The sequence below is a fragment of the Bos taurus genome, chromosome 9 (assembly GCF_002263795.3).
Source record: "Bos taurus isolate L1 Dominette 01449 registration number 42190680 breed Hereford chromosome 9, ARS-UCD2.0, whole genome shotgun sequence".
NCBI classification, from domain to species: Eukaryota; Metazoa; Chordata; class Mammalia; order Artiodactyla; family Bovidae; genus Bos; species Bos taurus.
In genome coordinates this window covers 50,376,225-50,401,249 of record NC_037336.1, presented here as the reverse complement: position 1 = coordinate 50,401,249, position 25,025 = coordinate 50,376,225, and the positions used below count along the sequence as shown (strand labels likewise).

General features: G+C 38.1%; 1 protein-coding gene across 1 annotated transcript; it reads right to left on the bottom strand.

Moving 5' to 3' along the window:
- On the bottom strand, nt 1–24,050 carry COQ3 (coenzyme Q3, methyltransferase). Its single transcript, NM_001076210.2, is given in 7 exon segments — nt 1–354; nt 1,631–1,790; nt 4,986–5,228; nt 9,972–10,071; nt 12,368–12,520; nt 14,059–14,185; nt 23,925–24,050. Coding segments are annotated over 7 exon segments (1,113 nt in total). The 5' UTR covers nt 24,034–24,050; the 3' UTR covers nt 1–133.
- Nucleotides 24,051–25,025: the final 975 nt, after the last annotated feature.

Below are 25,025 nucleotides of genomic sequence, written 5' to 3'. Positions count from 1 at the left end.
TTTTATCCAAGGTTTTAGCCCTTTTTATTGACTTTTTCTTTATGATCCTGTCTCAAAAAACAAACAGTATATATTCTGTGTATTTGTAAACATCAGACTTTCAAGCCATTATACTATAGTCCTTAGAAACACTTCATTTCTTCAGGTCTTCCTGCACACCTGAGTTGGTGGAGGCTTCAGCTTGGAGCTCTTCTGCTTCCCCCTTTAAAGCAAACTCGGCAGGTGCTGGTTGTTCCTGAAGGCTGGATTTCAGGGCATGAGCTGCATAGTTAAGGCTAGTGTTTTCACTCCAATGCCAGTAACCTGAGAAGGGGTTGTAGAGCATTCCCACCACAGTTTGAACTGACAGACCATCTAAAAAATATATATCAAACAGAGTATATTTAACAAATATTTACCTTCTACATGCCAAGAGTTTCATACAACTCTCCATATTAAAAAAAAAGGGGGGATTTCTAACTCAACAGACACAAATATTTTGTAACCATTACAGCTCATTCTTTACTGCAACAGAACATGATATTTGGAATTGGGTAAGTGCTCGATAAATGTTGGCTGTTATTAGAAAATACTTGCCAACAAGTGACTATTCCAATCAAGCACCTTTAAAATATTTTTTCAGCTTCATTTCCAACAATGTTAACTTGCAGAAATTACTACATTTCATTGAACAAATAGTAAAATCAAGTTTATTGATATACTGTTATATGAACAAAAAGCATGAAACACACATGAGTCTAAATACTCCAGAGGAATACTAAATGCCAAATAAATGAACAGACCAATGTTGTTACTTGACAGGAATTCAACAGATAAATCAAGTCCTCAGGAGGTGTAAAGTAGGGCTAGGAATTACAGGGAGCACAAAAATGGATTCACAGTCTTGTCTTCAAGGAGCTTATAGCCAGAAAGATATTACAGATACCAAAATAACCATGCTACAAGGCATGTTGTAACTGGTATGAAACACTACATAAAAAGGGACAAGTTCAAAATATAACTGACATGGCAAAGAGTTGGATGCGACTGAGCGACTGACGCGCGCACACCTGCACGCACACACTGGAAGGAATCAGGACAGATAATATGTAAGGTAAGCTGATTCAAGAATGACCTCAACAGGACAAACTGAGGATATGTAAATAAAAGACATTTGTACCTAATCCTTAAACAAGAGAGAGCTAAATAGCCAAAAAGGATTCATTGATCGTCTATGATTTGCTTGACCCTGGGTTAGGTGCCACAGGTGAGAGAGAAGAGGTATGTAATACCTAATCCTAACTTTAAGGAATTATGATCTAGTTGAGGAGAGATAACCAACATCCAAAGAAGAGTGGCCTAGTTCATTCAGTACTAGGTTCTGTGATTAATAATCATTGGCACATTAAAAGGCTTCCCTGGGAGCTCAGCTGGTAAAGAATCCACCTGCCATGCAGGAGACCTCGATTTGATTCATGGGTCAGAAAGATCCCCTGGAGACGGTAATGGCTATGCACTCCAGTATTCTGGCCTGGAGAATTCCATGGACTGTATAGTCCATGGGGTTACAGAGAGTTGGACACAACTGAGTGACTTTCACTTTCAAAAGTACAGTTAGGCCTTGAAAATTGGAAATATTTTTAATACTTACTTGATTCCAGAATGCTCTCTAGCTTTTCAGGTGAAACAAACTTCTCCCAGGTATGAGTACCTTTTGGTACAATACCTGCAATTTGCTCTGAAAAAACAATTCCCAAGGCATAGGACAGCTGGGTTTTGTTGATTGTAGTAATGAATAAAGAACCATCAGGCTAAAAACAATATGAACAGAAGTAAAATTTTATATGTCAGGAGTATCAGCTAGATAAAAGCTTGGCTTCCCTCGCCCTCCTCCTCCCTTCCAAATAATTTAAGTGCAGTTAAGATACACAAGTGTAAATAAAATATAATTTACCAAAATAATATTTATTTTCCTCTTGGGAAATTCGTTGTTATAGGCAGTCCTCTATAGATGCACTTACTGAGTTTATGCAACAGTGCTTACAACTAAGTCCTAAAATCATATGTTACTATGACTTATGTTTATATTAAATACACTCTTTTGTACATACCAAGCACTTTATAATAAAAGTACAGAAATGAGATGAGGCTGCTCGTCCTTGTTACATGTCCACACTGATGCTTTAACGTGTCAACACTGCCTTCTCTTCGGGGGAAGCCAAGCCTGCCTGAACTGTTTGGCACAGCACACAGCCCCACAGCTTGAGCAGGCCAGCAAGGCCGGTGAGTGTTCTCTGACAAAAGCATTAATGATTAAGGTATGAAAAGTGTTTGGGCTTCCCAAGTGGCTCAGTGGTAAAGAATCCACCTGCCAAACAAGAGAAGAGTTCAATCTCTGGTCCAGAAGATCCCCTGGAGAAGGAAATGGGAACCATCTCCAGGATTCTTGGCTGGGAAATCCCAGGGACAGAGGAGCCTGGCAGGCTATAGTTCATACTTAGCACGCACACGTGCATATTTACTCCCACAAATGGCAAAAACATTAATGGCTCTTTTAAACATTCTAATTAGCATCTGATGGAGATAAAATGCCCCTCCAAGATAATCATATTAAGATACATATATATATATATATATATATATGAAAATATCTCAAATACCACTCCAAACCAAAAATAAAAATGATGAGAAAAGGCCCTGAAATATTGGGATGTACCCTTAAAACTAAAATATCAGACACTATTTCATGACACATTGTAACACTTCTCTGTAAAACTTTAGTATTCTAAAATATCATTCAAAATCACTTATATGTCAATTATATCTCAATAGAGCTAAGGGAAAAATCAATTATAAATATCTAATCTGTGTTTCTGGAGAAGGAGATGGCACCCCACTCCAGAAATCCCATGGACGGAGGAGCCTGGTGGGCTACAGTCCATGGGGTCGTTGAGTCGGACATAACTGAGCGACTTCACTTTCACTTTTCCCTTTCATGCATTGGAGAAGGAAATGGCAACCCACTCCAGTGTTCTTGCCTGGAGAATCCCAGGGACGGCAATCCCAGGGACAGGTGGGCTGCCGTCTATGGGGTCGCACAGAGTTGGACACGACTGAAGCGACTTAGCAGTAGCAATCTGTGTTTCATAAAATCTTATTCTAAGGAAACAGTGGTATTGGTTATTTATTTTTTTTAAAAAATAAGCTTTCCATTAAAGCAAAAATTAGTTTGAAATTCCACATTGCCAGTATTCCTAGTATATGTGAAAGACTCTCCATCCATACATACTGACTGAGGCACTACACAAAAAGAAATAATTCAGGAGTTTTGCTTGGAAAATAGGACCTATGCCTAATAAGGCTCATTTAAGAGGGAACACCATCAAGAAACAACACACACTGAAGGAGACTACGGATACATGGTAACTAAATGCAACACAGAATCCTGGATTGGACCCTGCAACAGAAAAACGACATTAGTGCAAACATGAATGAAATTGAACAGGGTCTGTAGTGTAGTTAATAGTATAACATCAATATTAATTTTGTAGCTTTGAAAAATATACCATGGGCTATATTCAGGGCTAGGACTGTGGTGAGGCAAGTGAGACGCCTAGAGCACAAAACCCAAGGGGGTGCTCCCTCTCCGGGGTGTCAAATGCAGGATTGGCACTGACTAGTGAGTGCTGCCCCGGACATCATGCCCTGGGTACCACACTTGCTCTTACCAATTCCTACCCTTACTATGTAGGATGCTAACAGTAGGACACATGGGAATAGGAACCCTGTGTACTGTCTTTGCAACATCTATAAATGTAAAATTATTTTAAAAGGAAAAGTATATTTTAAAAGCTCTGTTTAGAGAAGGGGGCAGCAGAGGATGACACAGTAGATAGTATCACCAACTCAATGGACATGAATTTGAACAAAATCATGGATACAGTGGAGGACAGAGAAGCCTGGCGTGCTGCCTTCCATGGGGTCACTACAGTCAGACACAACTTAGAGACTGAACAACAATAGCAACAAATTTAGATAAAGGCTAAGCATTTAATCCTTTGAGCTCTTGAACTTAGGGGGTTACCTCTTGAATATATAAACAACAGAACTGGAACCACCTTCAGAGGACTAAGTCTGTGGCAAGTTACATAAGCAAAATAATGTAATGGAAAGAACCAGACTTGAAATAAAAAGATGTAGCCTTATGTCCCACGTAAGTGCCTAGTGACTTTGACTTAAAGACCATGTGACCTTTGACATCTCTCGAATTCTGATCTTCTCCAGGTCAAAGGAGTTCAGAATGCCTGCCTTACCCTCTTCACCTGGTTGTAGGTAAGATCAAATGAGATTATTTGTATCAAGTGCTTCCCTGGTGGCTCAGATGGTAAAGAATCTGCCTGCAATGCAATTGACTGAGGTTCCATCCCTGGGTCAGGAAAATCCCCTGGAGAAATGAGAGGCTACCCACTCTAGTATTCCTGCCTAGAGAATTCCATGGACAGAGGAGCTTGGCAGGGTATAGTCCATGACAGAGAGTCAGAGACAACTGAGCGACTAACACTTTCACTTTTCTTTCCTTCTTTTAAAGCTGGTAACTATTACACATGTCATGTATATAGAGTGACTTAACAAATGCTGGCTAACCAGTTTATGCTAATTATGTTTTTTATTTTAAAGTATTAATCCAAATTAGTTTCTTAGTAATTGTCATTCAATGCCTATTAGGTATTTAATCCAAATTATACCAAGGGAAAAATACCACTGTAAATCTATTGTTTGTATTACAGTGTTCAATACCATGAGTTTTCAGGATCCCTGGACATCAAGATACTGAATCTGGAAAACCCCAGGACTCAGGGCAAGCTGAGAGGCAGAAATAATCTCTAGTAGAGATGTTGTCCCCAAATTCTGTCTTCCTGGCTTCAAGTATTATAAAACATTTATTGCTATGGATACATACATATACTCAAAAGAAAAAACAAACAAGTAAACTCTGCAAGTCTTACCTTTAACACTTGAAAGCAGCACTGTATAAATGTTTCTAGATCAATCACATGTTCTACAACTTCAGAAGCTACGACAGCATCAAACGTTTCTACAGTGTCTTTCACAATCTCCTCCAGGGAACACGTTCTGTATTCTATCCTCTTATCCAGGACTGGGTCGAATGATTTATGGTGCTGTGCTGTTTTAATGTTCTCATCCACAGGATCGATTCCAATGACTGAAGCCCCAAGCCGCCCTAGAGGCTAATGGCATAAAAAACCGTTACCCTCAGGAAGAAAACAGAACACGTTAGCAATAAAAACCTTCTCAAAAAGGAGACAAGATTAAGCATGAGGGGAATTATTGGAGATCGTTTATGGGTATGTGGAAGTTCAATATACCATTTTCTCTAGTTTATATGTTTGATAATTTCCATAATAAAAAGCTTAAAAGTGAGAACAATAATCTCAACAACAAAAAACTTATTAAGAACTACTTACGAATAGTAAGGAAATTTTTGTCTACATTCTCTAGATACATTTATAGGCATATAGTACAACATTAAAATATTTACGAAGTGCAATAAATGAAACATGTCATTGTAAAAAGAGCAAAATTTTGTAATATTCAAATTCTCTAAGGAACATTTTCTCTCCATAGTTTCTCCTGTGACTGACTAGAAACGACTCTTCACAGCCAATTCTTCTTTCAACCTCTTTCAACCATGGACATTTGATCACGTCCATGACATGCCTAAGTTTTTAAACACAGCCTTAATTTTGACCAAAACACTGCACAGCATTTATTTTATAACTCCTTAGTTAACAAATTAAAAGTGAAAATCAAATTATTTTAACTTGGAGACGTTAAGATCTGTAATAATACACTGAAAAAGCCATAGAACACATACAGTAAAAGTGTACTCACTTACCATTTGATACACCTCATATTCTTGATTCTAAGGGATGTATTTTCACGTATTTTACATTTCCTGAAATTTTATAATTGATGTCAAAAGAAACCAGCCCACTGCCATATGAAGAACACATGTTCTATGCATATGGAAACCTAGTTATGCATCAAAGGTCTCTGTTAACCTCACTGTCAACTTGCCTGTTATGACCTTGACAGTAAGACACACCCCTAGATCTTCACTGATATTTGACTCCTACCTACACTGTTACTTAAAATATCTTTCAAAGGTCTGCTTACCATGCAGCATTGAAACAAAAAGTTATTGTGCTAATAGAAGATTACAAAATTTACTCTAAGCTAATCGAAAAAGCAAGAGAGTTCCAGAAAAACATCTATTTCTGTTTTATTGACTATGCCAAAGCCTTTGACTGTGTGGATCACAATAAACTGTGGAAAATTCTGGAAGAGATGGGAATTCCAGACCACCTGACCTGCCTCTTGAGAAATTTGTATGCAGGTCAGGAAGCAACAGTTAGAAGTGGACATGGAACAACAGACTGGTTCCAAACAGGAAAAGGAGTACGTCAAGGCTGTGTATAGTCACCCTGCTTATTTAACTTCTATGCAGAGTACATTATGAGAAACGCCGGGCTGGAAGAAGCACAAGCTGGAATCAAGATTGCCGGGAGAAATATCAATAACATCAGATATGCAGATGACACCACCATTATGGCAGACAGTGAAGAGGAACTAAAAAGCCTCTTGATGAGGGTGAAAGAGGAGAGTGAAAAAGTTGGCTTGAAACTCAACATTCAGAAAACGAAGATCATGGCATCTGGTCCCATCACTTCATGGGAAATAGATGGGGAAACAGTGTCAGACTTTATTTTTTTGGGCTCCAAAATCACTGCAGATGGTGACTGCAGCCAGGAAATTAAGACACTTACTCCTTGGAAGGAAAGTTATGACCAACCTAGACAGCGTATTGAAAAGCAGAGACATTACTTTGCCAACAAAGGTCCGTCTAGTCAAGGCTATGGTTTTTCCAGTGGTCATGTATGGATGTGAGAGTTGGACTGTGAAGAAAGCTGAGTGCCGAAGAATTGATGCTTTTGAACTGTGGTGTTGGAGAAGACTCTTGAGAGTCCCTTGGACTGCAAGGAGATCCAACCAGTCTATTCTGAAGGAGATCAGCCCTGGGATTTCTTTGGAAGGAATGATGCTAAAGCTGAAATTCCAGTACTCTGGCCACCTCATGCGAAGAGTTGACTCATTGGAAAAGACTCTGACGCTGGGAGGGATTGGGGGCAGGAGGAGAAGGGGACGACAGAGGATGAGATGGCTGGATGGCATCAATGACTCAATGGACATGAGTTTGAGTGAACTCCGGGAGTTGGTGATGGACAGGGAGGCCTGGCGTGCTGCGATTCATGGGGTCGCAAAGAGTCGGACACGACTGAGCGACTGAACTGAACTGAACTGAAAGCAAATATTGTTCACAGGGAGAATAAGTATTCTTCCAAGAATTCTAGAGCACCTAAAAAGGGGAGAGCCCCCAAAGCCTGCAAGACTCAAACATTTTGATACTGAAGCAAGTGCAAAAGGACAGCTTATCAGTACATTTAAACCAGTGGAAACTGCCTAATATCCTGGGAAGAAAGAGACAACAAAATTTTCAAAACTATTTGAATGACCAGGGCTTTTTTTCTTTCTTTCTTTATAAATTGAAGTATAGTTGATTTACAATATTATATTAATTTCAGGTATATAATCATACAGTGATTCAATAGTTTTATAGAGTACACTCCATTTAAGGTTATTATAAAATAGTAGCTATATTTTCCTGTGCTATATAATATATCCTTGTTGTTTATTTGCTTTATATCCACTAGTTTGTACCTCTTAATCCTCTTATACCTATCTCGCCCCTCCCCACTTCCTTTTTCTCACTGGCAACTACTAGTTCTCTATATCTGTGAATCTGTTTCTGTCTTGTTATATGCATTTGTTTATTTTTAAGACTCCACATACAGTATTTGTCTCTGACTTATTTTACTAAGTGTAATAACCTCTAGGTCCATCCATGTTGTTGTAAATGGCAAAATTTTCATTCTTTTTTATGGCTGAATAATACTACAGTGTGTGTGTTTATGTGTGTTGTGTATCACACCTTCTTTATCCATTCATCTGTTGATGGATACTTAGGTTGCTTCCGTATCTTGGCTCTTGTAAACAATGTTGCTCTGAACACTGGTCTGTCTGTATCCTTTCTAATTAGTTTTCCATTTCTTCAGATGTATGCCCAGGAGGAGAGCTGCTCAGTCATTTGGCAGTTCTATTTTTAGTGTTTTGAGGAACTTCCCCACTGTTTCCTGTATTGGTCGCATCAATTTACATTCCCACCAGCAGTGTCCTAGGGTTTCCCTTTTCCCATATCCTCACCAACATCTGTTATTTGTAGACTTTTTAATGATAGCCATTCAGACTGGTTTGAGGTGATATGTCAATGTGGTCTTGATTTGCATTTCTCTGAAGATTAGGGATGTTGAGCATCTTCTCATGTGCCTGTTGGCCATCTGAATGTCTTCTTTGGGAAAATGTCTATCAGGTCTTCTGCTAGTTTTTCAGTCAAGTTGTTTATTTGTTGATGTTGAGGTGTATGAGCTTTAATGTATTTTGGTTCAGTTCAGTTCAGTCGCTCAGTTGTGTCCAACTCTCTGCGACCCCATGAACTGCAGCATGCCAGGCTCCTTGTCCATCACCAACTCCTGGAGTCCACCCAAACCCATGTCCATTGAGTCGGTGATGCCATGAAACCATCTCATCCTCTGTCATCCCTTTCTCCTCCTGCCCTCAATCTTTCCCAGCATCAGGGTCTTTTCAAATGAGTCAGCTCTTCGCATCAGGTGGCCAAAGTATTGGAGTTTCAGCTTCAACATCAGTCCCTCCAATGAACACCCAGGACTGATCTCCTTTAGGATGGACTGGCTGGATCTCCTTGCAGTCCAAGGGACCCTCAAGAGTCTTCTCCAACACCACAGTTCAAAAGCATCAATTCTTCAGTGCTCAGCTTTCTTTATAGTCCAACTCTCACATCCATACATGACCACTGGAAAAACCATAGCCTTGACTAGACAGACCGTTGTTGGCACAGTAATGTCTCTGCTCTTTAATATGCTGTCTAGGTTGGTCATAACTTTCCTTCCAAGGAGTAAGCGTCTTTTAATTTCATGGCTGTAATCACCATCTGCAGTGATTTTGGAGCCCAGAAAAAAAAAAGTCAGCCACTGTTTCCCCAACTATTTGCCATGAAGTGATGGGACCAGATACTAAACCCATATCAATCATATCATTTGCAAATACTTTCTCCCATTTAGTAGGTTAAGTAGGTTATCTTTTTGCCTTGATGATAGTTTCCCTTGTTGTAAAAAACCTTTTAAGTTTAATTAGGTCCCATTTATTTATTTTCATCAGTGCTTCATTTTTGTGTAAAAAAAAAATTCCTCACTACACTTTTCTGAAATATTTATATACTTTTAAGGAAGTAAAAAGCATGTATTAAAAAAAAAAAAAAGCATGTATTACTTTTATAATCATAAAAATATTAAAAACATTATACTTTTCCATTTTTAAAAAATGAACAGTATTATTTCTTAAAAGGATAAAAGAGGGGCTTTCCTGGTGGCTAAGTGGGAAAGAATCTACCTGCCAATGCAAGAGACATGGGTTCAATCCCTGATCTGGGAAAATCCCACATGGCCTGGAACGACTAAGCCTGAGGGCCATAACCTGTGCTCTAGAGCCAGGGAGTTGCAGCTACGGAGCCCCCATGCCACAACTACTGAGGCCCGCATGCCCTAGAGCCCGTGCTCTGCAACAAGAGAAGCCACCACAGGGAGAAGCCTGCACAGCACTAGAGAGTAGCCCCTGCTCGCCACGACTAGAGAAAAACCCATGCAGCAGTGAAGACCCAGTGCAGCCAAAAATGAATAAATAAAGTAAGTGGGAAAAAAAAAGGATAAAAGAGGCATAAACCCACATCTCAATTTTTTTCCCAGTTAAAAATGGCAAGAAAGCCGTAAATCACTTACTTCTGTTAACAATCCACCACCACAACCAACATCAAGAATCTTCATCCCAGACAAAGGTTTTCCTGGCTGGTGAGTAGCAACTGTTCTTAAAAGATTGTCTCTTTAAAAAAATTCAAAATACATAAAAACAGATTATTAATTTTATCAATAAAGTCTTAAAAGTGTATAATTTTCAAAGAAATATTAAACTGTTTTTAATCTATTTAAGACTATTGATTTGGGGGGTAAAAAATCTTTTATTTTCAGCATAAAATGATATTATGCTTAATTTATAAAACATTTTTAGTAATCAAAAGCAGGAGGTTTAAAGTAAAGCTCTTGAAATAATCTAGTAATAATTATGACTCAATTATTACTTTAGTAATAATCTAAAGAAAACCTTTAAAAACAATCTCATTTAGATTAACCTAATTTTATTCACTTGAGATATCATGTCACCTGAGACATTTATTAGCTACACTGTTAGTATTTGCTAGATTCATTTCATATTAGCAACAAATAGGCTATTTTTACAGGGCTGAGAAGCAGCAGACTGGAGATAGGTATTTTCAGAATTTGTCTATATTCTCTTCTAAATTGAGTCTCCTTTAATCTTCTAAGTTAGTGGTGTTTTTATGATCACATAAACAGGCATCCAAATCAAGTAAACTTAATTCTAAGATAATCATAATAATACTTTCCCATATACACAAATGTAAGCAGACACATATATACACCCATACACACACACAGATACATATAGCCAAAATATCATAAACTAAACTTTTAAGTTGGACTACTAATTACACTTGGAATTCTAATTATAGTTGGAATTCTAATTATACTTATATTAAAATAAATATTTTATGTAATAAGGACATCTTAGGATATCTTTTATTGCTATTCAAATTAGTTGATTTCTAAGAAAAACCTACATAGTGGTTAAGGAGATAACTCCGGAATGTTAGAAAAGAAAGGACCCATTTCAAATGAAGTCCAATCTATTCTTCACACATTGGACAAAATGACTTCTTTACATCATAATTCAAATCATACTGCTCCCTTTCAATGGTTTTAATTATGATTAGAACAAAAGATACACTTCTAACCATAATTTGGACTGCCCTGGATGGTCTTATTTAGTGTGATGTCTTCACTAAGAGAGTCACAGTGGTTGGAATAGAGTGGTTCTCAAGCTAAGTATGCATCAGAATCATCTGGAAAGTTTCCTAAAACACAGACTACTGCTGCTGCTAAGTCACCTCAGTCATGTCCGACTCTGTGTGACCCCACAGACAGCAGCCCACCAGGCTGCCCCGTCCCTAGGATTCTCTAGGCAAGAATACTGGAGTGGGTTGCCATTTCCTTTTCCAATGCATGAAAATGAAAAGTCAAAGTGAAGTCGCTCAGTTGTGTCCTACTCTTAGCGACCCCATGGACTGCAGCCCACCAGGCTCCTCCGTCCATGGGATTTTCCAGGCAAGAGTACTGGAGTGGGGTGCCACTGCCTTCTCCAAAAACACAGACTGCTGACCCCCAAAGCAGTAGGTCCCTCATGAGACCTGAGAATTTTGTATTTGTAACAAAATCACAGGTGATACTGATGTTGCTAGTCCAGGGCTAATCTTGAGAACCACTGATTGAGCTTAACAGAATGACATTTCTGCTTTTCTCTGCCTTAGTGTTTCTGGATCCGCTAATTCAGTGGTAGCAAAAACACGCCAGTAGTTTCCTTCTTGCTGCACTAATATCAACCAGCAAAACCAGTCAGGAAGTTCCTTAAGGGCAGTCTGATCTGATATTCTGGGTCGATCACAGAGCTTTGCCCTATCGGCTACTGAAAAATGTTTAATGAATGAATAAAGACATGGACAGAAGAACGAATAAGCAATTTTGTGATAGGTGGGTTCTGATGAACCCTTGCCCTAGCAAACTCTAAGTTCCTGAAATACATGAACTATGTTTTGAATGATGAATACCTCAGCAGCTCTTACACTCTTACAGAGTCTAGACCCCAAGCTCTGTACAAGGTTAAGTTCTCAAAAAATTTGTTGAATTGAACTTTCTAAGTAGCATTCCTTTTATCAAACTTCCTAAATGTCAAAGATGCTATAAAATGACCTTGATGCCATAGGATCATAATTCCTTTTCATATGGATTTAATTCTAATTAATTTGATAATAACCAAAAATACTTTTAGTTAATTTATGAAAGTAGTCTAGAATTTAAGTGGTGTTATAAAAAAAATTAATAGTTTTGAATAATGGACACTGAAGAGAATCCCTAATTTCCAAAGCAAACGTAAAATGCAATGTTCTTTGAACCTAGGCATAAACCAAGAGAAAAATGAACTTGAAAGAAAATGAATTATTGAAAAGAGCTGTATTTTAAAAGGCCTAGAATTTCTGGATTGTTACCTAATGAACGGCACCCTCAGGTCATTCATAGAATGAAGAGGTGCATATACTCCTTGCTCGTCCCACCACCTGTGAGCCAGGGCCAGGAAGGTCTTCACCTCATTCCTGTCTACAGTGGTCCGTGAAGTACTGTATGGTCTTGTCCAAGGGAGCCTAAGAGGTCATTAAGAAGAGCCAGGCAAAAATTACCATTTAAAAAGATGCAGCATGGGATATATTAAGTAGAAAGATACTCTAATTTATAATTTATTAGATTCTAAACACATATATTGTTCATTTTCTGATATTTCAAAACAAGTTTTCTTATAATTACAGTGCATATATATATATATATATATATATATAAAACAAATTAATTTGCTTTCAAAGTAAGTTACAACAAAAATGAAACTTTATAAAACTTGGACTTTTGGGTCACATAATAGTAGCAGCTGTAGTAGTGGAGTAGTAGTAGTAACTATTTACTGATCACAGTTTCTGAAACATAGTGGGTGCTCAGGAAACATCTGTCAAATAAATAATCTGAAGGGGAAGGGCTAGAAGAATATACAGTTCACCTAAATTTTTTTTAAATCAAATGGGATCAAATAGGGACTAAATAGGGATCACACAGACACTACACCAGGTCCCATATCAAAGCACATGATAGAAAAATCCCCCAGAGGTTCTTGGGTAACAGAATAGGTTGTTAGGTTAGCATTGGTAATGACATTTAAATTTGTACTTTGTTTTTCTTAGCTATACAGAGTACATTCTATACTGATTACTCACTATCCTTTTAAGAATTAAATGTCACTTTTCTTTAACATTATCTTATGAATATTACCCTCTTTTTCATGCTTCATGCAAAGCCTGGGTAGTGAAGGACTAACTTACAATAGAGAACAGCAGGTGGTTGCTCAGTTGATCAAGAATGATTTTACAGACATCCAATCTCAAAGGAACTCATTCATTTATGAGAAGTAGAAGCATGCATTTGGAAAACAGAGCTCATACCTTAACTCTAAGCAATATTTTTCACAAGGTTAGAAACTGGTTTATAATATATGAATACATGAAGGTATTACTTTGATTCAATCTTACTATCTAGAATGTATACTTAACCACTATATATTTATGTTGCACCCAAAACATTTATGATTTAAGCAATGTGTTATTTGTGTCTTGTCATAAGGATATTACGAGGAAGTAAAAGTAGTTCTCCAAGTAATATAGTCTTAAATTAAAAATGAAAGCTATCACTGAATATGGATGAAAAGTGAGCAATGGATTTATACTATATCCAAATTTTCTGCAGGTTTGAAATTTTTCAAATTTAAAATTTGTTGGAAAAATAAGAATATTTAAATAAACAAAAGCTACCTTAAGGCCTTTCCTGGTGGCTCAGATGGTAAAGAATCCACCTGCAACGCGGGAGACCTGGGTTCGATCCCTGGGTTGGGAAGATCCCTTGGAGAAGGACGTGACAACCCACTCCAGTATTCTTGCCTGGAGAATCCCACGGACGGAGGAGCCTGGTGGGCTAAGTCCATAGGGTTGCAAAGGGTTGGACACCTCTGAGTGACTAAGCATCTTAATCAACCTTAATCAAACCACATGAGCTATACTGACAGTTTATTAAACACAATCAATACAAAACTATTATTATACATAATTGTGTAAATATTTGCCACAGTAATGAATAAACTTACCTATAACTTTTCATCCAATTCAGGCAGGCAAAAGTTATGCTATAGGATTTGAACCACATGATTCTGTTTTCATTGAAAACCCATGGTTTGATTTGTAGAATCCAACTGAGCTGATTCTTTGGATAAACTGAAAAAAGAAAACTATATGTCATTGTACAGTGTGAATCCCTGATATGTGTGTAACTGAAGAAACTATTTTATATGGCAATCTTGTATTACAATTGACAAACAAAAGGGGTTTTTTCTTAATTTTGTATTTTATTCTAAATTATATAAAAAAAAATCTTGCAGTCTGCTATCTAACTCTAATCAGACATTCCTGAAATTATAATTAGCAAAAATAAGTAATGCTTGTGTTAAAGTTTTTCATGCATTTGCTTTTATATCCACATAATGCTGTAAAAAATTATTAAAAATTACATTCAAATTAAAACTACATTACCTTTTAAGCTAGAGTAATATTAATTTTGAGATTATTTATAAAACTAGTTCAAATTATCTCACTTTCATGTTAGCTACATGAAATTGATTTATACATATGCTCAATACTCTTTACAGAGGAAAAAAATGTGCACATATATATAATGTATAGATATGTATATATAGTCGCTCAGTCATGTCCAACTCTTTGCAACCCCGTGGATTGTGGCCCACCAGGCTCCTCCGTCCATGGGATTCTCCAGGCAAGAATACTGGAGTGGTTTGCCATTTCCTTCTCCAGGGGATCTTCCTGACCCAGGGATCGAACCCAGGTCTCCTGCATTGCAGGCAGACTCTTTAACCTCTGAGCCACCAGGGAAGCCCCAATATTAATTTTGAGATTATTTATCAAAACTAATTCAAATTCTCTCACTTTCACATTAGCTACATGAAATTGATTTATACATATGCTCAATACTCTTTACAGAGGAAAAAAATGTGCATATATATATATATAATGTATACATATTATATATATAATATATACATAATGTATAATGTATATATATATATCTGAAAATAAATAGTTATCCAGTTTACAAGTTCCAATTTACACAAGAGCCTACTTCATGAATTACTCTGCAGCAAAACATTCAGTTGTTCAATAAACATTTAAACAAAATAGACCTTAGAGCAAAGAAAACTACTAGGACATTACAAATTTAACAAAAAAAGTCAATGGTTTCTACACATTAACAATGAACAACTGGAAAGCACAATTCAAAATGTTCTTTCATTTAAAATCAGTCCAAAAAAGAATACTTCCATTGCTGTATAAATCCAGCAAAACATGTTCAGAGGTCTGTAACCAAAGATAACCTAATAAATGATGAAACATACAATGTTCATGGAGTGGAAGATTCAACATAAATCCTCCCCAAATTCATCTATATGTTCAACACAATTTCTATCATAATTCCAACAGTCTTTTTTTTGTAGTTATAAACAAGCTGATTCTAAAATTTATATAAAAAGACAAAAGAGACAGAATAACTAAAACAATATTGGAAAAGGTGAATAAAATTGCAAGAATCAAATACCTAATTTTAGGACTTATCATAGAGCTACAGTAACCAAGGAAGTGAGGTATTGGAGGAGACACAGACTCAAATATCAGTGCAAGAAAAGAATGTCCAAAGACAGACCCACCCCCCAAAAAAGTTTACCCAACTGATTTTTTTACAACAGTGCAAAAGCAGTTTAAAGGAGGAAGAATGGTCTTTTCAATAAATGATGTTGAAACAATTAGATGTCCTCAACAAAAAAGAAAATTTTGACCTAAATCTCACATCTTACACAAACCTGAACTCAAAATGATATAAATGCAAAATTATAAAACTTTTAAGATCTTCATGACTTAGAGTTACACACAGAGTTCTCATATCTCGCACCAAAATCACAATCCATAAAAGAAAATATTGATTAAATTGGATTTAAGCAGAATTCAAAACTTATGCTCTGCAAAACACCTTGTTAAGAAAAAGAAAAGTCAAGTCAACAGAATGGGAGAAAATATTTGCAAAACATATATCTCATAAAGAACTGGTATCTGGAATATATACTCTAAACTCAACAGTAAACAGTAAAATGCAACAAAAACAACAAACAAAAATCTCCCACAGAAAAAACAAAACACAATAAGCAATACAGTTAAAAAATGGGTGTGGGTATTATAAAATGGGTATAAAAAGACATTTCATTAAAGAGGATCAGTCAGTTAGTTCAGTAGCTCAGTCATGTCCAACTCTTTGTGACCCCATGGACTGCAGCACACCAGGCCTCCCTGTACATCACCAACTCCCATAGTTTACTCAAACTCATGTCCATTGAGTCCGTGATGCCATCCAACCATCTCATCCTGTGTCATCCCCTTCTCCTCCTGCCCTCAGTCTTTCCCAGCATCAGGGTCTTTTCAAATGAGTCAGCTCTCCGCATCAGGTGGCGAAAGTATTGGAGTTTCAGCTTTAACATCAGTCCCTCCAATGAACACCCAGGACTGATCTCCTTTAGGATGGACTGGCTGGATCTCCTTGCAGTCCAAGGGACTCTCAAGAGTCTTCTCCAACACCACAGTTCAAAAGCATCAATTCTTCTTTGCTTAGAAGAGGATATACAGATGCAAATAAGCACATAAAGAGATAGTAAGTATCAATAGCCATTAGAAGAATACAAATGAAAGCCACTACATACCTCTCAAATTGGCTAAAATTTAACCATCCTTGATATGACCAGGTGTGGACAAAGATATGAAAAACTGGATCTCTTATATATTGCTAGTAGGAATGTAAAATGGTACAGACACCATGAAAAGGAGTTTAGCAGTTTTCAATAAAGTTAAACATATTTATCTTGCAGCTTAGCAATTGCATTCCTGTGCATTTATCCCAGAGAAGTAAAAATTTAATCCACACAAAAACCTGTACATCAATTTTCATAGCAACTTAATCCATGCTGCTGCTGCTGCTAAGTCACTTCAGTCGTGTCCGACTCTGTGCGACCCCAGAGACGGCAGCCCACCCGTCCCTGTGATTCTCCAGGCAAGAACACTGGAGTGAGTTGCCATTTCCTTCTCCAATGCATGGAAGTGAAAAGTGAAAGTGAAGTCAAGCAGTCGTGTCCGACTCTTAGCGACCCCATGGACTGCAGCCTACCAGGCTCCTCCGTCCATGAGATTTTCCAGGCAGGAGTACTGGAGTGGGGTGCCATTGCCTTCTCCAAACTTAATCCATAACAGCCCCAAACTGGAAACAATCAAAATATCATATAGTAGGTGAATGGTTAAACAAACTGTGGCATATTCATATCATGAAATACTACTAAGAAATCAAGAGGAGTTAACTATAGATATATGCAGAAAGTTGGATGGATTTCAAGGGTATTTATGCTGAGTACAGAACAATTTTTTCCAAATGCATATATTGTATGATTCCATTCATATAAAACTCTTGAAATGGCTAAATTATAATAGAAATAATATAATGTAACAGAAAACAGATCAAGGTTTAAGGCTGCTGGTAGGATCTGACTATAATGTAGCAGTACCAGGACTTTTGTTGTGATTATGGGACAGTTCCATATCCTGATTGTGGTGATTATTACACAAATCTCTATGCGTAGTGACACAAACACACACAGACCCAAGGAGCACATGTTAAGGTGGTGAAATCCAAATAAGGACTGTAGTTTAGTTAATGATATCATACCAATGTCAATTTCCTGGCTCTGACAACGTATTGTATTGGCCAAAAAGTTCATTTGGATTTTTCCATACAATGTAGTAGAAGTCCTAACAAACTTTTTTTGCCAGCCCAGTAATATGGTTGTGTAAGATGTTATCACTGAGGAAATGGGTGAAGGGCATACGGAAATTCTCTGTATTATTTTTGTAACTTCTTATGAGTCTAATTATTTCAAAATAAAATTTAATTAAAAAGCTACAAAATGACTCTCCTACTCCTGACTATATATCTATCCAATTTTCCTCTCCAGAGGCAACCAATGTTACTAGATTTGCTTGTAAGCATCCAGATATTCTATACATAGTTTATCTTTGTATACCAACTTCTCTCCTTTTATACAAAATACTGTAGCACAGTATACTCATTCTTCTGTACCTTGCTCTTTTCAGGTACTGATGTATCTTGAAGATTTTTTATACAATAGCATATAAGAACTTCCTTTTTTTAGAGTTACACAGTAATCCACTGTATGGCTATATTTCATCATGTATTTAAGCAGTGCTCTACTAATGGATGTTTGTTCAGGCTATTTCTAATTTTGTGCTACTCCAAAAACATAAGATTGAATTACACAGGTAACTTCATACATTTTTGAGACTACCTGCATATAAAACCCCAAGAATTGTTGTGTCAACTGGCATGTGTATTTATAAATTTGTAATTTCCTTCACAGATGTTGAACCAATGCAATTGCATGGGTAATATGAGATTCTAGGGATGGTTTTCCCACACTGATTATATGTTGATAGCCACCTATGCAATGTATTATCAAACTTTTTTATCTCTGCTAATCCAATAGGTGAAAATGGTATCTCAGTAGAGTTTCATTTTATCATGAGTGAAGTTAAGTGTCTTTTTTTTAAGTTTAATGGTGCTACAGGCAAAGGGTTAGTCACTTAGTTGTGCTGGCTCTATAGCTTGCCATGTTCCTCTGTCCATAGCATTCTCCAGGTAAGAATACTAGTGTAGGTTGCCATTCCCTTCTCCAGGAGATCTCCCCGACGCAGGGATTGAACCTGGGTCTTCTACATTGCAGGTAGATTCTTTACCATCTGAGCCACCAGGGAAGCCCCCAGTAGTGCTACAGGCTGAATAGCCCCTCCAAATACATATGTTGAAATCCTGACCCCCAAGGTGATGGTATTAGGTGGTGGTCTTTGGGCAGGATTAGGTCTTAAGGATGGAACTTTCATGACTAGATTTAGTGCCCTTATATAAAAAGACTGCAAAGAGTAAAAAGGATCTACCTATGAACCAGGGGTGCGAGCACTCACCAGACACCAAACTTTGGACTCTGCCGTCCCCAGGGCTGTGAAAAATAATATTGTTGTTTATAAGTCGCCTAGTTTGTGGTATTTTGTTGTAGTAGTGGAACTAAGACAAATGGTTATTTATATTTCATGTCTTGCCTTTTCATAGTCTCGAACATTCTTCTCCTGAGATTTTTATGTTTTTCAAATTTTGTCTTATAGGACTTTACAGTCTGGCCCAAATTAACTTCAATGTTCTCAAAAAAAAAGTTTGTGTTTCTAGGCTTTTGCTCATGTTATTCTCTCTTCCATCATTGCTAGCTGTATTACTTTTTAAGACCCAGGTCAACTATCAACTCCTTTATTTCTTTAGGTAGGTAAATGAGCTATTAGAGAATTAAGTGGAACTTTCCTGATGGTCCAGAGGTTAAGACTTTGCCTTCCAATGTAGGGGGCGTGGGTTCAATCCCTGGTTGGGGAAGGAATGCCAAAAAACCAAAATGTTAAAAAAAAAAAAAAAAAAGCAGCAGCAACATTGTAACAAATTCAATAAAGACTTTAAAAGTGGTCCACATCACAAAAATATTTTTAAAAAAGAAGAGAATTATGTAAACTGTGATACATAGATAAGAATTTCCAGTTGACCCTTGAACAACTTGGGGGTTATGGGTGCCAAGGCATGCACGCAGTCAAAAACCCAGGTATAACTTTGTTGACAGCCTTCTGTATCTGCCATCCTACATGCCTGAATTTAACCAACCTCAGACAGTGTGGTAACTGGAGTACATATTTATTGGGAAAAAAATCTGCATTTAAGAAAACTGGTGCAATTCAAACTTGTATTGTTCAAGGGTCAACTGTATAAGGTATTATCATGAAACTGAGCCTCAAAGACTTTAATGTAGTCCTTGCTCTCTAGCCAGTGATGACCCCTATCTCCCTCTCACCCCATCTCATTTCTAGATAATTAGGCCTTCAGTCATCAGTATGGCCAGAATTCTTAACAGCCTTAAAAATTGCTTAGCCATAACTGAGAGAAACTAATCAAGTTTGTATTAACAGATGCTAACAATTCCTTCTTTAAAAAAAAAAGTTATTTGGCTGTGCTGAGTCTTAATCATGGCATGAGTAATCTTTAGTTGCAGCCTGCAGGATCTAGTTCCTTGACCAGGGATCAAACCCAGGCCCCCTGCACTAGGAGCTTGGAGTCTTGGCCATTGGACCACCAGGGAAGTCCCATATCAATTCCTTCTTTATCTTGAAACTGTGACATTCTGGTATTTGAAATTTCAAAGGAATAGGGAAATTTTTATTTTATTTATTCAAAAAGTCATTTATCAGCACTTCTCGGGTACTTAGCTAACAGTGCAGAAGCCCTTTACCTGCCAATGCTGTAGTCCCAGCATTCGTCACTGTCTAGATTACTCTTAGGCCTCCCTGAGCCTCCACTCCACTTTCTACACAGATGCCAAGTGTTATTTCTTAGAAACAAGTCTGATTATGTTATTCCTTTAGTAATTTCCCACTTCTTCAAGATAAAGTCAATCCCAGGAGGTGTGTGTGGTCTTTCATGTACTTGTCATGACCTACAATGTCTCCTGTCTTATCCCTGGCCATTCTCTGCCCTCACTTGTAGCCCTTTATCCACACCATACTTCTCAAGCAACACCTTGCAGTTTCTGAGAAACCTCCTCACAGATAGTCAAGCTGGTCTTCTGGCCACTCCAACTCCTACAACTGGACAACTTTAAGACAGCTTCTTAAATACCTCGTTTAAGAAGTTTCCCTGACCCCAAATATCTATTTCTTTTATGTCCAATCCCCAAAATTGGAAATGTTTACACTGTATGTTTTTTAAATTTCTGATTATAAAAGACATACTTACTGAAAAATTACAAAAAGTATATAAAGAATGATAAAATCATAGATCACCAACTCCACTTCACATAATCACTGCTAAAATTTTAATATATCTCTATTCTTGCTGTATATCTCCAAGTTCATAATACAAGCTGATTTGTAGTTGTTTTTTTTTTTACTGTTTTTAAAATTGACATGTAGTTAATTTACCATATTGTCTTCGTTTCAGGTGTACAGACAGTGACTCAGATGTATGTATATATACACACATATGAACATATACACATTCTTTTACAGATTCTTTTCCATTATAGGTTATTACAAGATACTGAATATAGTTCTCTGTGGTATATAGTAGGTTCCTATTGTTTTTCTATTTTATATATATATATAAAACATATATTAGTGTGTATATGTTAATTCCAAACTCATTACTGATTCCCTCCTACCCCACTCCTGCTATCCCTTTTGGTAACTGTAAGTTTGTTTTCTATGTCTGTGAGTCTATTTCTGTATTGTAAATAAGTTTCATTTATATAATTTTTCAGATTCCACATATAAATAGTATCATGTGATGTTTGTCTCTCTGTCTGACTTACTTCACTGTTTGACAATCTCTAGGTCCATCTATGTTTCTGCAAATGGCATTATTTTTTTAAAGGCTGAATAACACTGCATTGTGTATATATACCACATCTTTTTCTGTTCATCTGTCAAAGGACACTTAGTCTGTTTCCACATCTTAGCTATTGAAACAGTGCTGCTATGAAAAATAGGGTGCATGTTTCTTTTCAGATCAAGTTTTTCTCCATATAAATGCCCAGAAGTGGAATTGCAGGGTCCTTGTTGCTCTTTGAACACAACAGACATGCCTCCACCTCAGGGTCTTTACAACTGCTGCTGTCGCATATCTTTTCCAGGTTATCAACACACCTCACTCCTTCATCTCGTCCACGTTCAAGTACATCATTTCATCCCTGATCATCCTGCTGACACTGAAACCCCTCAACCCATATGCAAGATCATATGGAACAACAGACTGGTTCCAAATAGGAAAAGGAGTACGTCAAGGCTGTATGTTGTCACCCTGTTTATTTAACTTATATGCAGAGTACATCATGAGAAACGCTGGGCTGGAATAAGCACAAGCTGGAATCAAGATTGCTGGGAGAAATATTAATAACCTCAGATATGCAGATGACACCACCCTTAGGGCAGAAAGTGAAGAACTAAAGAGCCTCTTGATGAAAGTGAAAGAGGAGAGTGAAAAAGTTGGCTTAAAGCTCAACATTCAGAAAACGAAGATCATGGCATCCAGTCCCATCACTTTATGGCAGATAGATGAGGAAACAGTGGAAACAGTGGCTGATCTTATTTTTTAGGGTCCCCAAATCACTGCAGATAGTGACTGCAGCCATGAAATTAAAAGACGTTTACTCCTTGGAAGGAAAGTTATGACCAACCTAGACAGCATATTAAAAAGCAGAGACATTACTTTGCCAACAAAGGTCTGTCTAGTCAAGGTTATGGTTTTTCCAGTGGTCATGTATGGATGTGATAGTTGGACTATAAAAAAAGCTGAGCACTGAAGAATTGTTGCTTTTGAACTGTGGTGTTGTTTAGAGTCCCTTGGACTGCAAGATCCAACCAGTCCATCCTAAAGAAAATCAGTCCTGAATATTGATTGGAAGGACTGATGCTGAAGCTGAAACTCCAACACTTTGTCCACCTGATGTGAAGAGCTGATTCACTGGAAAAGACCCTGATGCTGGGAAAGATGGAGGGCAGGAGGAGAAGGGGACGACAGAGGATGAGATGGTTGGATGGCATCACCAACTCAATGGACATGAGTTTGGGTGAACTCCAGGAGTTGGTGATGGACAGGGAGGCGGGGTGTGCTGTGGTTCATGGGGTCGGGAAGAGCCGCACACAACTGAGCGATAGAACTGAACTGAATAATTAGCAATACTGAGCTTTTCATATGGTGGGTCACCCAAATGTCTTCCTCAGAGAAACATCTATTTAGGTCTTCACCTTTTTAACACTACATTTAATCATTTACCACGTGGCTTCACTTTGATTTAAACTATGATTTTTATTGAGGCAGCATTACTTTTCACTGTATTGACAGTAACACCTTTTCTTTTTTTTTTTTAAACTGCTTGGGTCACAGCTTGTGGAATTTCAGTCCTCTACCAGGGATTGAACCCTGTCCACGGCAGTGAAACACTGGGATCCTAATCACTAGGCCACCAGAGAACTCCCACAACTTCTCAATTCTGCTGGAGGCCTTTAAGTTTCCCAGTTTTTGTTCTTTATAACCTGATCTTAGCTCCAACTAACATTTTATTAAAATGACCTTTAGCTATCACTTCTTTAAAATTCAGGGCCTCGCATAGGCTATTTGTTAAATGAGTTTCATGCAAAGGATGAACTTAACCTTCTGGTTAATACTGGGAGTTAAATAATCAAACTGTCTTCTACAAGCATCAGGTTCAGTGAGTTATTTTTTTTATCTTATTTTCGCAGTTTGTTGAATTAACCTATTCATCAAAAAACAGAATAGCTGCCTTATACTCTGGGAAAAAAGGGGGAGGGGCAAGATATGTGCAAATAAAACACAAATACAAGACGATCAATAACTATAACACAGTTGGTGTCCTTTCCCGCTGAGGCAAAAGAAAAAAAGCAAAAGACCCTGCGACTCCAGCAACACAGTTGTCGCCGGCTACTAGGGAAGGAGCTCAATGAAAATAAGACAAAGGTCACTGAATATACGGCGGCAGACCGCGTGGCCTTTGCTCGCCTCCGCCAGGACCACTAGTCTTCAGCTACTTTTCCCAGCCTCTGGGAAAGGGAGGGTAAGAGCCTAGGCCGGGCGTTCAACACACAAGAAGGACTACCACCGAAGACACAGATTTTTGGCGCAACCCGTGTGGAACCCAGCGGGCCGTCCTCTACCGCGTCTGCGCAGAACAATCTGTCCGCTCCAAGGGCTTCGTGAGCGCGACACACACACAAACATACACACACTCACCCGCCGACGTAGTTAAGCGAGAAGAGTCAACCTGTGTGCTCTGGAATCCCGATCGAAGTGCTCCTAAAAATCGACTCCCGGAGGAGCTTAGCTTGCTTCCTCCCCACATCACGACAGAACGGATCCGCCTCTCTTCCGGTCCCTCCCACAAAAGATCCTCAACAGAAAGGTTCCGAGAGGCATCTTAGTCATGGTCACTGTGGTGGATATTATAGATGTGTGGCTGTAATTAGTGTTCACGTTCAATGTCAAACTAGGCTTTCAGTTAGACTATAGAACGCTTGCATTCTCATGTTTCACTATGCCTAATCCTATATGACCTCTCAAAGCAGCCATCAGACCACCTTCAAGCAGCCACTTAGAGCTGCATGAGCTAGCTTTTATTCCTGTATAGCTCTAATTATTTCATACTTAACAGATGTCTCCCAAGGACATTTATACTCCTATCTAGAAGACACTGACCCTAAGAGAATCACAAAAGGTCCGAAGCATTTCTTTCTTAAGGGGAATATTGTTCCCCCTTTCAAGGCACTCAAATGTCAGAGGGCCCGAAATCTAAATTGAAAATTTTATTTTCCGTGAGTGACCTGATAATATTCCAGACAGGGCACACAGTATGTAGCAGGGAACGGTTAAGTCACTCAGGCTAGGCAACTTCACTTAAGAATTAGAACAGGCAATCATTTACATTTTACTTCTGTGTAACAGCCTTTCCTCGGAGGAGGCAATGGCACCCCACTCCAGTACTCTTGCCTGGAAAATCCCATGGATGGAGGAGCCTGGTGGGCTGCAGTCCATGGGGTCGCTAAGAGTCGGACACGACTGAGCGACTTCACTTTCACTTTTCACTTTCATGCATTGGAAAAGGAAATGACAACCCACTCCAGTGTTCTTGCCTGGAGAATCCCAGGGACGGGGGAGCCTGGTGGGCTGCCGTCTATGGGGTCGCAGAGAGTCAGACACGACTGAAGCGACTTAGCAGCAGCAGCAACAGCCTTTCCTTGGGTAAGAACAATGCTAAATTTCCAACATTAAAGGCAAAAAAAAAAATCACTGCACATTTTTTACCGACAGAGTCAGATTGGTGAATTAGTGAAATCT